The sequence below is a fragment of the Alnus glutinosa genome, chromosome 3 (assembly GCF_958979055.1).
Source record: "Alnus glutinosa chromosome 3, dhAlnGlut1.1, whole genome shotgun sequence".
NCBI lineage: Eukaryota > Viridiplantae > Streptophyta > Magnoliopsida > Fagales > Betulaceae > Alnus > Alnus glutinosa.
This window is the reverse complement of record NC_084888.1, coordinates 12,524,421-12,539,571: the sequence shown is the minus strand read 5'-3', so window position 1 is coordinate 12,539,571 and position 15,151 is coordinate 12,524,421. Positions and strand designations below refer to the sequence as shown.

Below are 15,151 nucleotides of genomic sequence, written 5' to 3'. Positions count from 1 at the left end.
TTGCACGACTAGTCTGTACTTTCTCGACACACGGTTGTTCATCCGTTTTTGCATTATCTAACATACGGTTAAACTTTCGGACTATACCGTCGAACATTCTCATTCGATTGTTCGGGCATCTTTCATCGAACGTTCGGCTATTCCACTTCGAACGTTCGTTCTGGAGCAAAAGTCAAAATTCTCACTTCCAAACAATCCCTAACGAACTTTATCAAACCCATTAACAAATCCAAAGCTCAGTTAACCCTATAATAACCGGGCTATTACACTCTGCTTCTTAACATTTATATTGAAATCATATGACATTTTTTTTGAAAAATATGACTGTTAGAAAAAGACAAATTTTTTAAAATACGACTGTTAGAATAAGAAAAATATTTAGAAATATGACCATTTGAAAAAAACAAACATTCAAAAATATAAATGTTAGAGAAATAATATAGAAATCTTTGAAAGAAAATATTCAAATGGAATAGTGAAAGTGGATAGATAAAATAGTGAGGCTGCTGGGGGTGCTTTAAAAAAGTGAATAGCTAAAATAGATAAATGTGGTTTTTAATTATTTTGATTAGTAAATCTGGTGAGACTATTGAGAATGCTAGCATATACAAAATTTAGTTTTCTTTGTAAAGATATTTAGCAAGTATATATATATATATATATACATAGCTTATATCTATTTTTATGTCTTCAACACATTCCTTCTTTATCTTTCCAAATTGGTCTTCAATTTAATAAAATTGTCATAAAATTTTGTTGTAATGGAGCAGAACTATCCATTATAATAAAGTGTAACATCTCAATCCCATATTGGAAAGAGATGAATAGCTTACATTCAGTGAGTAGTTTATAAAGATATTTATGGATGTTAAGTCCCATATTGTCTAGTTATTAGGTGAAACTGGGCTTTATAAGAGATTATAGAGAAGCTTCAAATTGACTAGTCTTTTGAGGTGATAAAGCATATCCCTAAATCGTTACAAATAGTATCAGAGCCACTTAGTAACATTAGGCCATGTGGTACTTGAGCACCGCATGACGTGGCTCTGACGAGGACATTAAGGGTTGAAGGGGAAAGTTTGTAATACCTCGGTCTCATATTGGAAAGAGATGAATATCTCACACAGAGTGAGTGATTTATAAAAATACTTATGGTTGTTAAGTCTCACATTGCCTAGTTACTAGGTGAATTTGGGCTTTATAAGAGATTTTAGGAGAATTTCAAATTGACTAGTCCTTTTGGGGTGATAACGCAGATTTGGACAGTGTTTGGCAAAGAACACTACAGAACAGGATAGTGCTTTGCACTATTCATTTCACTTTTTCTCACTTTTCATTTTTTCCAACAACAATCCATGTCAAAACATTTTCACTTTTTATATTACATCAATAATTTTTTTATTACTATTCGAATAAAAAATTCAATAAAATACAAAACCTTTTCACTTTTCTATACAAATTCTTTTTACGTTATATCACATCATCATTTTTTATTAATTTTAAAATTAACAACTCCACTACTCTGTTCTGTATCTGTCTTTGCCAAACAAGACCTTGGTTAAAGCTTTTCTTTGGATACTTGCATTAAGTATCCATAAAAGAGTAAATAATAACAACGATCCAATAGCAATTTCAAATAACGTTTAGTCAAGGAAATTGTTCATTCGGAAATTTCTCGAAAAGCTAATCATAGGTTCTTATCTTCATGGACGAATTATAGTAATTTGTTCCGATCTGAGACATAAACAAAGACAAGGATAAATCAAATTAACCCCAAAAAATAAAATCATTTATAATTAGTCCTTTGGTTCTCTATACTAAGTGATTAGTTATTTTCATATAAAAGAAAATTAATGGGCTAATGATTCTTGTATATCATCTTGATGTACACGTGATGTACAAATAACACATTTCAAAGTAATGTACCAAGATCTTCAATCCAGCTCTTCTGTCTTTTTTATTTTTCTTTTTTTCTTAAAAGAACAGTAAACAAATTTGCAGAAAAAAAAAAAACAAGAATTCTTTTGAAAAATGAAAGAGAAATAAATAGTCCCCAATATAAATCATATTTAATCATGTCATAAATAGATTCAGTTATTTATGTTTGTCCTAGTACCAATTAAGAAATTTAACTACTCTACTGGATTTGGCGTATCATAAGGGATTTACCTTTTCTATTGATTCTTGCATATTGGATCCTCCATTTTGTCACAAGGCAAAAAGTATTTTTATTTTTTTGATAATTAATACATTTATTTATTAATGCTAAAAATTTTGGACCAACAGAAGGGAGGGCTATGTACGTTATGGGTCTTACATATTTTTATGAGAAATGTTATTTCATATTATTTGGTATTTCTTTCTTTCTCTCTCTCTCTCTTAAAAAAAATTAATTATTAGGTTTATAGGACCCATTGTTCCTATATATGCTATAAACATTTTATCTACTTTGTTTAATCTTTAACCATCAATGATTTATTGCAAAAAAATAAAATAAATGAAAATATCATCGTTAAAATTATATCCAAACCCCTTAAATAAACACCATGCTATTCCTTCGAAATAGTGAATCTTCGTTAGCATGATCCCTAAGGGTGCCTTTCGGCCTTTCGTAAACTCTTCATAGTTTTTTTTTTTTTTTTTTTTTTTTTTTTTTTTTTTTAGTAATAAAAAATGATTGATGTGTTATAAAGTAGAAAGAAATTTTGAAATTTTTGTTGTTGGGAAAATTGCACTATTAGTTTATGTAGTTGGCTTAAATGACAAATCGCTCCATGTGCTATCAAAATGAATTCAGAGATCCCTGTGGTTGGCTTAATTTACAAGTCGCTTCTTGGAGTCAAATCCTGTTAAAATTTTTGACAAATTTTGTTAGGCTCTACACAGTCACCAATAAGATGGCGACATGTGTCACTCTTAATTTAAAAAAGATAAATATATTAAAAATATAAATATATAAAACTTAAAAAATTATTATTATTATTATTTTAAAAAATTGAATAAGGGAAAGGGGTGGTGCTCGGCCACCCCCAGATCAGGCTGGGGGTGGCCAGGCCATCCCCAAAGGAGCCTTTTTCAATTTATTTATTTTTAAATAATTTTTTAAGTTTTATATATTTATAATTTTTTTTATTAAGAGTGACAAGTGTTGTTATCTTATTAGTGCTAACGTGGCGTCTAACGGAATTTGTGAAATTTTTTAAGGGAATTTGACTCCAGGGAGTGATTTGTAAATTAGGAAAATCACATAGATCTCTGAATTCATGTTGATATCACAAGGAGCAATTTGTAATTTAGGCCAACCACATAAATTAATGATGAATTTTTTTTTTTTTTGAAGAAATTTGGGTTGTTTGCTGATGGTTTTCCTCTGTTTGTTGCTGTACTATCCATTTATTTTTCTTTAATTTTAGTTAACTAATTTGAAACTAGATAAAGGTGGCCAAAATACTAAAGTTATTTTGACAACTACTAGCACAATGTGCTTAGTGCGGCAAGGGAGAGAGAGAGACAGCAATTTGCGAGTGGTACGCCAAATAATTATTTTATTAAAACAATAAATAATTTTTATTAAAAAAAAAAGAAGATGAAATGAACTGGTATTAAAATACCCTAACATAAGAATGATTATTTCATATGTTAGAATACATAATAAAGATTATTCACATTCTCAATAAAAAAAAAAAAACTTAATTCTTTTTCTTAATTAAGTAATAATTTTGCATATTAAACGTACTCTTAAAATCAATTAATAGTCGGGCTTTATTTTTCCCCACCTCCACCCAATACAACCTCAAAATGGGCTAAAAAAAAAAAAAGAAAATTAAAATATTCACCGACACTTGCAAGAGAGATGTACCTAGTGAGTCAATGCCCCTGGCTGAGGGCCACCGTCAAAACCATACTGCCATTATGTAAAGAAAAAAGGTGGTGTCCACTGTCCACTGTCCACTGTCCAACCCTGTATTCCAAAACAACTACCAAATCATAGGGCATTGTCGCAGGTGGGGACAATATCTACAGCCCTGATTGATTATAATAAATGAGGCAATCATGCATATTCCAATCAAAATTATTTATTCGAATTTAATTACGAGACTAGACATAAGACCCACCTAAACTAAAAAAAAGAGAGAACAAAGTCAATTTCCAATCCTCTTGGGTTGAAAAACTAACCCAATCAAGCCTGTTAGAGAGAGAGAGAGAGAGAGAAAGAGAGAGACTATTTTTTCTTAGTTAAAATACATGATTGAGACCAAGCTCCCCAGCCCTTTCTCTTCCTTTGATCAGAATCCAGAATTTGAGACCAAGCTAACACATAAATAGAGGAAGTTGAACATTCAACGGCCACTCCGTCGGGGTGGCCGACCGCTTTAAAGAATGTTCCGGTCATTTATTAACTTTTTTATATATATTTTTTATTATTTTATTACTAACATGATTAAATTTAGACCGCTCCAAAGCCATCCCCACATGTACCATGTAGATTGATCACATTATGCATGTGGGGGCATCACTGGCATGAAAAGAGAATTCCCAAATGTGCCCAGCATAAAAATAATTGCAACTTGAATCGCTTGATGATACTTATAGAGAGTTTCCAAAATGACTTTAAATCGAAAAAAAAATGGGAGAAACTATTAATTAGTGAGCTATGTTATGATAGGAAGTTTGATTTGACTGTAAAGAAATCAACCAATCATAATTCATAATATGACCAAATTTGTAACATATTTCAAACATTAAACTACCATATCCAGAACAAAAAATGCCTTTGAAAGAATCATTTCCTCAATCAGCTGAAAAGAAGTCAAAGCATTTCCATATTATAAACAATGCAAAAGAATTTCATACTGTCAGCCTTTCAATACTCTTTGGAACAGTCTATGGCACACTCTCTTAAGCGTGTGTCTGTGTCTCTTAATATGCTGCTTTTTTCTTGATCAGTTCCAGTGGCCTTTAATCACCCATGTCAACCAAAACTATTCCATTAGAATTCTCAAAGCTCTGCAAACTTCAGACCTTTGTCTCAGCAAAAGAACGCCTTTTGGGTTCGTCCTACCTAACCCATTCATGTACTTTCACCATACCGACTTCCTCATTACTTTGGTAATACTATATGTGGGTCTGCTTTTGTAGTTTTAACATCAGCACAGTTGTACCTTAAAGTTAAACTCATAATTTGCGTGAGGGTTTATTTCAGTTTTCACTTCTTTCTTCTTTTTCAGTTGGATGGCTGAGTAAGAGGTTACAGATCTTAAGAATTCGTCTCCAATTTCCTTGGAGGTGATATGGGGAGGCAGCTGATTCTCCTGCTGTTGAAAATATATTTAGCACTGGGTGCTATTCAAGTTCATGGATCTGCAGGTAATGCGTTTGAATTTTAGTGTTCTGAGATGGTTTTCATACTGAATCATGCTTGATCCACTGATTTGTTTGATAGAGTACATGTAGGGTTCGCAAATTCGCACTGGATCTGTCTCTGGGTTGCTTAGGATTACTGTTTCTGTGATCAAGTAGAGGAAAGCTGATTTATGTTAATTATGTTGTAGAATGTCTTTAAATTTATATCTGAGACTGACACAGTTCGAATTGGACGGTGAATTGCCACAGTCAAAAATCTGCATTTCATGATACTTGCAACGTGGCTTTGTAATGACCATGACTAAATTATGCTTATTTTTTTTATAAGGTTTACTAGTTGGTGAATTTTATGCTTGTTCCTAGAAATTTTTTCAACAAGTCACATTTTGGTGATTTTTAGTTCTTGAATGTCTTTTGAAGTTAAAATATATGTTTAAGGTAGCCCCATATTTTGCATTAACTGCATAATACAATTTCTTAGTTCCAGATATAGTAATTGAAACTTGATGTTAGATTTAAATCAATGACCAATATCCCTTAGCTTTCCATTCTGATTTAAATAACCCCGGAGATTTTTTTTTTTGACCCGTTTTGGTGTTTTGACCGAGTTGAGGGTCGTATTTATAGTCGCTTCTATTTTTTAGGGTTCATTGTTGTATTGAGGCCTCCTTATATTGTTTCTCAAGAAATAGCGAAACCTCGCTGATTCTGTGGACGTAGCCCTTAATGGTGAACCACGTAAATCTCAGTGTTTGTGATTGCTTGTTCTTCTTCTTATTTTTTGCTTCTCATTGGTTTTGGAAAATACGATTTTTTTCCTAACAAATGTTGCTCTAATAATGCAGTACCAGTTCCATCACCATCACCACCAACACTCAATCGTTTCATACCACGCCAACTATCATCCATGCTATCAGGTGAACCTTGCAAAATGAAGTCCTAATTTAGTCATTGACAAAAATTTTACTTCTCTAGATGCTGGAATTACTTGTTTAAGTTTCAAATAGTGCATGCATATGTCAAAATAATACTTCAATGAATAAATTCAACCTTTCCCATCAACTTTGGCTTTTGGGACTAGTAATAGCTTGTCATGGTATTAAAGGATGTGGTCTTGAGTTTAAACATTGTCTCCACGCTATACCTTCCATTCGAAGTTAAAAATTCCACTTGCAATAAGTGGTAGCAGAGCTTATTGCCAGATATTTTCTCATGATTTAGGGGAGAAGATAATGAAATCACCATGTTCTTCTCTTGATATGTTTTAGTACAACATTTCATGGTATTCATGTAAAGGAGGAACCAAATTTTTTAGCCTGAATGAAATTAAGCAACATGTCAAGTATGTAGCAATATTTCTTTACTCTTAGAGATGGTCAGCGAACATGTATGAGACCTTGAAAATAATTCATTGTTAAATGACCTGTTTAATGTGATATTACAGACCATGCTGTCACTCCTGCATCAAATCCTCTCAGCTTTGGCTGGAAAAGGCATGGCAAGCCAGTTAGTTCACCTCCCAACAAAGGATTGCCTAATTCATCACCTGTGAATCACTCTCCACCTAAAGGTAGTTGGAGTGTAAATACAGATTTTTTATTTTCTAACTTTCAAGGTTGGAAAACGAATTTCATATGCATACATATCAAAATTTGAAATGTCTTTTCCTGTTGTAGCAACTCCTCAACATGTCTTTACAGACCTTGAAAACAATTCATTTTTTAGGCTGAATGAAATTAAGCAACATATCAAGTATGTAGCAATGTTTCTTTACTCTTAGAGTTGGTCAGCGAACATGTATGAGACCTTGAAAATAATTCATTATTAAATGACCTGTTTAATGTGATATTACAGACCATGCTGTCACTCCTGCATCAAATCCTCTCAGCTTTGGCAGGAAAAGATATGGCAAGCCAGTTAGTTCACCTCCCAACAAAGCATTGCCTAATTCATCACCTGTGAATCATTCTCCACCTAAAGGTAGTTGGAGTGTACATACAGATTTTTTTATTTTCTAACTTTCAAGGTCGGAAAACTAATTTCATATGCATAAATATCAAAATTTGAAATGTCTTTTCCTGTTGTAGCAACTCCTCAACATGATCTGGGTCGGCCTTCAAGTATTGCACTTCCACCTTCTATGTCAATTTTTGGAGGTCCTGGAAAGAAATGGGTTCATGGTCCTGCATCTTCCCCTTCAATCTCATTTCACAAGCATTATCATGCAAGAAAAAAGTTCGACTCTGCTCCAGAACCATCTTATCTGATACATCCACCCACTTACAGCCAGCAAGGTTTGATTCTCCAATTGGAAAGAGCTTAAATGAGTTAATTACAAATTCTTTATTCTTGAACATTGAAATCATTAAACTTATTTTTAAATCTTCTTCAAAATCTAATGTGAAAATTACAGGCCCTTCAGTCTCCCCATTCCAATCCCCCTATCCTTCATCAATAAGCAAGGATTTTCCTGCACCTGCACTATCACCAACAATACTGTCAAGCCACTTGAACAGTATGGGAAAGCTCACTTTAATCGTTGCTTATAACCTTGCAGTTTTCTTTGAGTCGTTTAGTTAATTATAAGTACCTGACAATGACCATGTTTTGTGTTTGCAAGGGCCCATTGTTCCACCAAAAATTTCTCCTTTGGGTTCTTCCCTGAAGAATACAAAGACACCACCACCCTCACCACTTCTGACCCTACCACCTCCACCTCCCAATGAAGGTACAGACGCATCTAACTCTCACCGTTTTATATCTATATGGCATTATTATCAGAATTAGAAAGTAATCACCCTATTATCACTATAGCATGTATTAATTATGTTTGATATTCCTCCCTGTAGATTGTACATCTGTGACATGCACAGAGCCTCTAACATATACACCTCCAGGGGCACCCTGTGGTTGTGTGCGGCCAATTCAAGTTAAACTCCGCATTAGCGTTGCAATATACACGTTCTTCTCTCTGGTTTCAGAGCTTGCTGAAGAAATAGCAGCTAGTATTTCTCTAAACCATAGCCAAGTTCGCATTATGGGAGCAGATGCAGCTAGTCAGCAGCTAGAAAAAACCAGTGTCATCATCAACCTGGTACCTAAAGGACTGAAATTCAATGACACTACTTCGTTTTCTATTTATGAGAAATTCTGGCACCGGCAGGTTTTGATCAAGGCTTCAGTTTTTGGTGCCTACGAAATACTCTATGTTCGCTATCCAGGTTAATGTTGTTCCTAAGCTTCATGTTTTTGGAAAATTTCAAGTAAAATTCTTCTTAAAAATCATTTTGGTAACTGAAACTTCAAATTTTTAAATTTTTAGGGCATTTGAAACTTAATAATTTCAGCTACTTTTATTATTGAAGTGATTCATCAAAGCAGTATGCACCACCTGCTTAAGCAGTTTTATGTGGGGATTTTGTAACTTGTGCCTTTTCTTTTTGTTACAATTTTTTCTATTTATAACCGGGTTATCCGAGGGTTCGTCCAAACTAGATCCCTGTGACACTGTACAAAGTGCCTTGTCCACATAGATCGGTTAAAGCTCGGAATTTCGCCTGCGGGCGTAGTCCCAAAGAATTGTTTATACTCAAGGGAGTCAAACTTTAGACCTGATGCTTCATAAGGCACTAGGACTCAATGACTTACCACTTGATCCAACTTTAGATATGATGCTTCATGTTACAATTATGAAGATACTAAGCCCGGTATTAAAGATGTCATCCAAGTGCCCACTGTACCATTCTTAGAAGTTGTTTTCATTCACATTTTTCTTTTCGTTTTTTTTTTTTTTTTGGTAATTTTGACCTCCATTTATCTGGAATTTTACTTCTGAATCTCTTATACTTATACAGGTCTTCCCCCGTCTCCCCCTTCAGCACCTTCTAGCATTTCTGCAATAGATGATGGGCCATATGCTGGCCACGAGAACAATGGAAGGATAATAAAACCTCTAGGAGTTGCTGTGCCCAGGGGAAAAAACAATGGACCTGGTGGAAGCATGATTACTCTAATCGTAATGTCATCTTTCACTGCCTTCATTATATGTGTTGGACTAGCTTGGCTTTTGCTGTTGAAATGTGGTTCTGGTGTTCATCGTTCTGAACAAATTCCACATGTTTTCATATCCTCCCCTAAAAAGCCATCAGGTACTACATTTTACCAAATTATTTGTATTGTATAGACCGTCCACTAATCATGTGTATCTTAAACCCAGTAATTATTTCTTGAAGTTCTTGTGTCTTTGGTAAAATTAGTGCATCATCTAAATAGTATCCGTATGCAAATTCGATCTTTTGAGTTGAATTACTATCAAGATCATTGCAAATGATAGTCTTCATTTCTTGTCTCGTGACTTTTCTCCATGATATTTTCTATTCAACTCTCAAGTTCTGGTCTAGCTTTGTAGTGAAGTCATACTATTGCTATAAACCAAGCTCGTATTTGATCTTTGTTACATTTTTCTTAATAATGAGAACAAAGTTTGAAAGAGGAGAGTCAACCACATAAATTTTCTAGTTTGAGATTGTGCAGAGTTCACTTAAAGTAATATATATCTAAACTCAGCAGGGGCAGCCCGGTCTATGATGTTTGGAAGCATGCGTGGTTCTGCATCAATGTCTTTTAGTTCGGGCACACTAACATATATAGGAACTGCTAAGACCTTCACTTTGAATGACATAGAGAGAACCACCAATAACTTTGATCCTTCAAGAATACTTGGAGAAGGTGGATTTGGGCTTGTTTACAGTGGCCTTTTAGATGATGGGAAGGAGGTGGCTGTGAAGCTTCTCAAGAGAGATGATCACCATGGCAGCCGTGAGTTCTTGGCAGAAGTTGAGATGCTTAGCCGCCTTCACCACCGAAATTTAGTTAAATTGATTGGTATATGCACAGAGCATCTAGCTCGCTGCCTAGTATACGAACTAGTTCCAAACGGAAGTGTCGAATCCCACTTACATGGTAAGTAGAAGCTCAACAAATTTCCATTTTCCAATACATCATATTTATGGGTTTACATTATGAGCTTCTTTAAGGTGTGACTTTCTGAATGCATTCGTTTTGTGTACTTCCAGGTGTTGACAAGGAAACTGATCCACTTAACTGGGATGCTCGGATGAAGATTGCCCTTGGTGCAGCTCGGGGCTTAGCCTATCTGCATGAAGACTCAAACCCACGTGTTATACATAGAGACTTCAAGTCCAGCAACATCTTATTGGAATATGATTTTACACCCAAGGTCTCAGATTTTGGATTGGCTAGAACTGCATTAGATGAGGGAAACAAACACATCTCTACACATGTTATGGGAACTTTTGGGTATGAATCTGTATCTTTATCCTTCCCTGACAAAAGTTGTTTCTTCATGCCATTGTTTTATTGTTTGTTTTCCTCTTTCCAAATTGGATATCCTACCATTTTTATCCCACTATAACATGCAGTTACTTAGCTCCGGAGTATGCAATGACTGGACATCTTCTTGTGAAAAGCGACGTTTACAGCTATGGGGTAGTACTCCTTGAGCTGCTAACAGGAAGAAAGCCTGTAGACTTGTCGCAGCCACCAGGTCAAGAAAATCTAGTTGCTTGGGCCCGTCCACTTCTAACAAGCGAGGAGGGCTTAGAAACAATCATTGATCCAGCTATAAAGTCAAATATTTCAATCAATAGTGTAGCTAAAGCAGCAGCTATTGCATCCATGTGTGTGCAACCAGAAGTATCTCACCGCCCTTTCATGGGTGAAGTTGTTCAGGCCTTGAAGCTAGTATGCAATGAGTTTGATGAGACAGGTGATCTAGGGTCAAGAAGTTGCAGTCAAGAGGATCTTTTGGTTGATTTAGATAGCAAAGGCAAGAAACTTTCAGGTGAGATCGTGGAAGTCTCACAGTCCCATCAACCACTGTCTGGCTATGATTCTAGCCATGGCACCAAGATAGCATTATCAGCATCAGCTTTGGGACTTGAGGGACAAGAATTAGGGTCTTTCAGGAGACACTCCACTTCAGGGCCTCTGAGTGTGGGGAGGAAAAGGCAGTTTTGGCAGAGATTAAGAAGTTTGTCAAGAGGGAGCATGAGTGACAGTGAGCATGGGGTTTCATTGAAATTATGGCCAGAATCTCATTAGCTCCTGCTGAAGCCCCATCGATGTACAGTTGCAATCTCTACCAAGCAAGATTGGAGTTTGCTTTCCTGGACAAGAGCAATATCTAACGTTATTCCTTCATCTCTTGGCATTTTCCCATCCATCTTTTTTTTCAAATTTACTATTGGATTTGTACGACCCGTCCTACAATCCAATGGCGAATTTAAAAATAAATAAATAAATATGGATAGAGATAGAAGAGAGAATGCTGAGAGATGGAGGAATACCATTTCTCCTTATTTACTATGAGCTGAAATCCCATCCATTTTTTCCCCTCTTGTGATTTTTGAAAGCCTCAATTGAAGCTAAAGGTTAGGGGATGTCACCCTATTTTGGCTTCTAAAGCTCCACAACATATACTCATGGCTTCTATTATTTTAATGCAAATAGTTCGAAAGTCGGTTTCATCAATAAAATAGAGTATTAGTTAAAGTAAAGAAATATTTAAAGAGTTTGATGTTTAGTAATTTTGAAAAGTGGTTAGCTAAATCAATTAAAGTAGATTTTTAGAGTTAAATTTAAAGTAATTTTGAAGAGTTCAATGTGACTGCTCCAAGGCAATAGCTCCTACATTGTCACAACATAAAGTAAGAGGTGTAGATAAAGGAACCTGAAATTCACATAAGAGCATATGAAGCCAAAATAATTCGGAGGTGGCAAGAGCCATAGAGTGATACTCAGCCTCGGTATTTGATTGAGACACAACATTTTGCTTCTTAAGGGACCAAGAGATGAGTGATTGGCTAAGAAAAACACCAAAACCACTTGAAGATTTTCTGTCATCCAGGTTTTCAGCTCAGTCACAGTCACAAAAGGCATTAAGAGAAATGCTAGCATTACTATAAAATAAGCCAAGATCAACTGAACCTTTGAGATACCGCAACACTCGCTTGGCATTGGTCCAGTACTGAGCAGTTGTAGGTGTCTGCATATGTTGGCACAAATGATTGACAGAGTAGGCAATGTCAAGCGTTGTTAAAGTCACATAGTGCAAGGTCCTCACAACGTGCCTATATTTAGATAGATTTTCAAGTGTGTCTCTGTCAAATTTAGACAGCTTTGTGCCAGAAATACAAGGAGCATGATATACCATGTGAACACGCTGTAAGAGGTCACCAATGTACTTATATTGCCGAAGATGAAGACCATTGGGTTCAAATGTCACTCGAATGCCGAGAAAGAAACCAATAAGCCCCAAATCATTCATTACAAAATATGCATGTAGCTTGTCAGTAAGACAAGATACCTGAGTTTCACTGTTCCCTATAATAACAATATCATCCTCATACACCGAGAAGAAAATGTGAATCTAATTATTATGATAAGTGAAAAAGGAATGATCAACCTATGAGCTAGAAAAGCCAAGGTCAAGAAGTGCATGAGAGAGTCGTGTAAACCAGGCTCTAGGAATTTGCTTACGACCATATAGGGATTTATGCAATCTGCAGACAAAGTCAATTCAGAGAGTCAATCAATCCTTGAGGTTGCTCCATATAAACCTCCTCATCTTAGAACCCATGGAGAAAAGCATTGGAGATGTCGTGTTGACGAACACTCCAATTAAAATTAATAACAAGAGCCAAAACCACTCGGATGGTTGCTAGGTTAATCATTGTACTAAACTTTTCATGATAGTCCACTCCGCTTAGTTGGACAAAACCTTTGGCAACTAAACGTGTCTTATAACGATCGATGCTCTAATCAGGTTTCTGCCTAATTTTAAACACCCATTTGTTTCTAAGCACATTATGATTAGAAGTCCTAAGACAAAGAGACCAAGTCCCATTCGCTATTAGAGCGTCAAATTCTAACCCCTTTGGCTCACGCCATTTTGGCTTGGATGAAGCCTGTTTGTAAGTAGATGGTTTAGGTGGAAAAACGACAGTGTTTAGAGCTTGGAGAGGATAACGTGGAGTATATTAGAGCTTAAATCCCAAGAATTCTTTTTGGCTTCAGGCTACATGTTTGAGACCGTGTAATAATTCTGGGTGAGTTGGCAGGAAAGGGAACATGAGACGTTGATAAGGGAGTAGAATGAATGTCAAGTAATGTGGGAGAAGGAGAAGTAGAGAAGGTGAGGTACATTAGAGAGAGAGGTAGAGAAGGAGACGTAATTAAAGGGGACATGTGACTAGGAATTGAAAAAGAGCGCAAGTAGGAGATTGGGTTGTAGTGGGACTCAAATTTGAAGTAGACAAGAGACTCGAGGAATAGGAATTCTGGGAGTTGGAATTGGAGTGGGACGCAGACTTGGGCAATGGAGATCGGGAATGAATGGGTGATGAAATCGGTGATTGGTGTGGTAAAATGGGGATCTGATGAGCTAAAACTGAAAAAGAAAGAATAGACACGTTAACTGAGGGGATTGTAGGCGTGACAATATGAGGAGGTAGAATCATCATGGAACTCCTAGCAGAGGTAGAGACTTTGCAAGAACTGTGCGGAATGGTTAAGTTGTGTCCTTGGCAGGGAATTTATGCTCATAAAAAATAACACTTTGTGAGATGTAAACTAGCTTTCTATGTTTAAAGGCTCAAAACACCTGTAACCTTTTTGATTAGCTGAATAACCTAAGAAAATGCAGGCTTTACTCAGGAAAATGATAATTTATGTGTAGCATAGGGTCGAAGTAAGGGGTAACAAGGATATCGATCTAAAGACACGCATACTAAGATGGTCGGGTGATTTATAGAAGAGTTTAGAATATGGTGACTCAAATTGAAGGATATGTGTGGGAAGTCGATAAGAAATGAGTCAACCCAAAATTTGGAAGGCAAACCTGATTGAGCCAACAATGATAAGCCCATCTCAATAATATTCCTATGTTTTCTCTCAGCAACTCTATTTTGCTGAGAGGTATGAGGGCATTTGAGCCTACGAAAAATACCATGTTGGCTTAAAAAGGTTTTACCACCATTGTCAGTTTGAATTTGTTTAATAATAGCAGAAAATAATTTTTTCATAAGCAGCTTGAATTTCACAAAACAATGAAACACATATAATTTATTGTCTATGGAATACCACCATGAAAAGCGAATAAAATTATCTATAAAAATTACATAAAAACAGCAGCCACTAAGAGAAGGTAAAGGAGATGTCTAGACATCTGAATGTATCAATTTTGGTGGTAATGTAGATATCTTGGGTAATGAAGAAAAGGGCAACTGCTTGGATTTTCCTAGTTGACATGGTTCATACAAATTGGATGAATTTGTATGGAATAAAGAAGAATCAGTTTGTTTGATTGACAAACATGAACCACTACCCTACACCCACTGTATCATTCCCATCAAATGGTTGTGGAGTAGTGATGTTTTCGACCTCTGAGGTGATATGGGCATTGGTGCCACTTTCTGCGTACCATTCTTGGCTTTCAAATTCAGGATTGGTGTGGGCTACCATTGCAGCCAATTGAGTAGGAGGATGACGTCATTGATAGGCATAGTCCATATGGTGATAACAATCAAGAGCCTTATGATTGTTTTTCCCACAAATTTGGCAAGGTGATTGAAGACCTTGATTTCCATTGGGTGGTCGTTGAGTAGATCGGAGTGGTGTATTGAAAGGATTAGGTTTTGGGTTATGAAAGGTATTGGCAGCATGAGTAGGACATGGAAAATGGAAAGTGGGTCGTGAATTATTTTTT

General features: G+C 35.8%; 2 protein-coding genes across 4 annotated transcripts; one reads left to right on the top strand and one right to left on the bottom strand.

The window, feature by feature from the left end:
- Positions 1 to 4,810: 4,810 nt before the first annotated feature.
- LOC133864207 (receptor-like serine/threonine-protein kinase ALE2) lies at positions 4,811 to 11,946 on the top strand. 3 transcript variants are annotated; one of them, XM_062300481.1, is made up of 13 exons: positions 4,811 to 5,109; positions 5,229 to 5,367; positions 6,210 to 6,281; positions 6,809 to 6,934; positions 7,219 to 7,344; positions 7,452 to 7,658; positions 7,778 to 7,879; positions 7,985 to 8,092; positions 8,214 to 8,585; positions 9,219 to 9,512; positions 9,934 to 10,326; positions 10,440 to 10,683; positions 10,806 to 11,946. In XM_062300481.1, exons 2-13 carry the CDS (start codon positions 5,292 to 5,294, stop codon positions 11,485 to 11,487), a joined length of 2,802 nt encoding a protein of 933 aa, XP_062156465.1. In that variant the 5' UTR covers positions 4,811 to 5,109; positions 5,229 to 5,291; the 3' UTR covers positions 11,488 to 11,946. The 3 variants fall into 3 exon arrangements, with proteins under 3 accessions (XP_062156465.1, XP_062156464.1, XP_062156466.1); XM_062300480.1 differs by having other exon boundaries at positions 9,931 to 10,326; XM_062300482.1 differs by lacking the exon at positions 4,811 to 5,109 and adding an exon at positions 6,009 to 6,093 and having other exon boundaries at positions 5,236 to 5,367; positions 9,931 to 10,326.
- A 355-nt stretch (positions 11,947 to 12,301) lies between these two features.
- Positions 12,302 to 14,907, bottom strand: LOC133863183 (uncharacterized mitochondrial protein AtMg00810-like). Its single transcript, XM_062299158.1, has 2 exons — positions 14,782 to 14,907; positions 12,302 to 12,814 (listed from the first exon to the last, which is right to left on the bottom strand). Exons 1-2 carry the CDS (start codon positions 14,905 to 14,907, stop codon positions 12,302 to 12,304), a joined length of 639 nt encoding a protein of 212 aa, XP_062155142.1.
- Positions 14,908 to 15,151: the final 244 nt, after the last annotated feature.

Excerpts from the sequence above, each read along its gene's own strand:
- LOC133864207 (XM_062300480.1), top strand. The coding sequence starts at position 5,292 with ATGGGGAGGCAGCTGATTCTCCTGCTGTTGAAAATATATTTAGCACTG. Across the intron at positions 7,880-7,984 it reads ACTGTCAAGCCACTTGAACA|GGCCCATTGTTCCACCAAAA; the intron begins GTATGGGAAAGC and ends TGTGTTTGCAAG. Across the intron at positions 8,586-9,218 it reads ACTCTATGTTCGCTATCCAG|GTCTTCCCCCGTCTCCCCCT; the intron begins GTTAATGTTGTT and ends ATACTTATACAG.
- LOC133863183 (XM_062299158.1), bottom strand. The coding sequence starts at position 14,907 with ATGGTAGCCCACACCAATCCTGAATTTGAAAGCCAAGAATGGTACGCA. Across the intron at positions 12,815-14,781 it reads CATTTGATGGGAATGATACA|ATTCACATTTTCTTCTCGGT; the intron begins GTGGGTGTAGGG and ends CATAATAATTAG.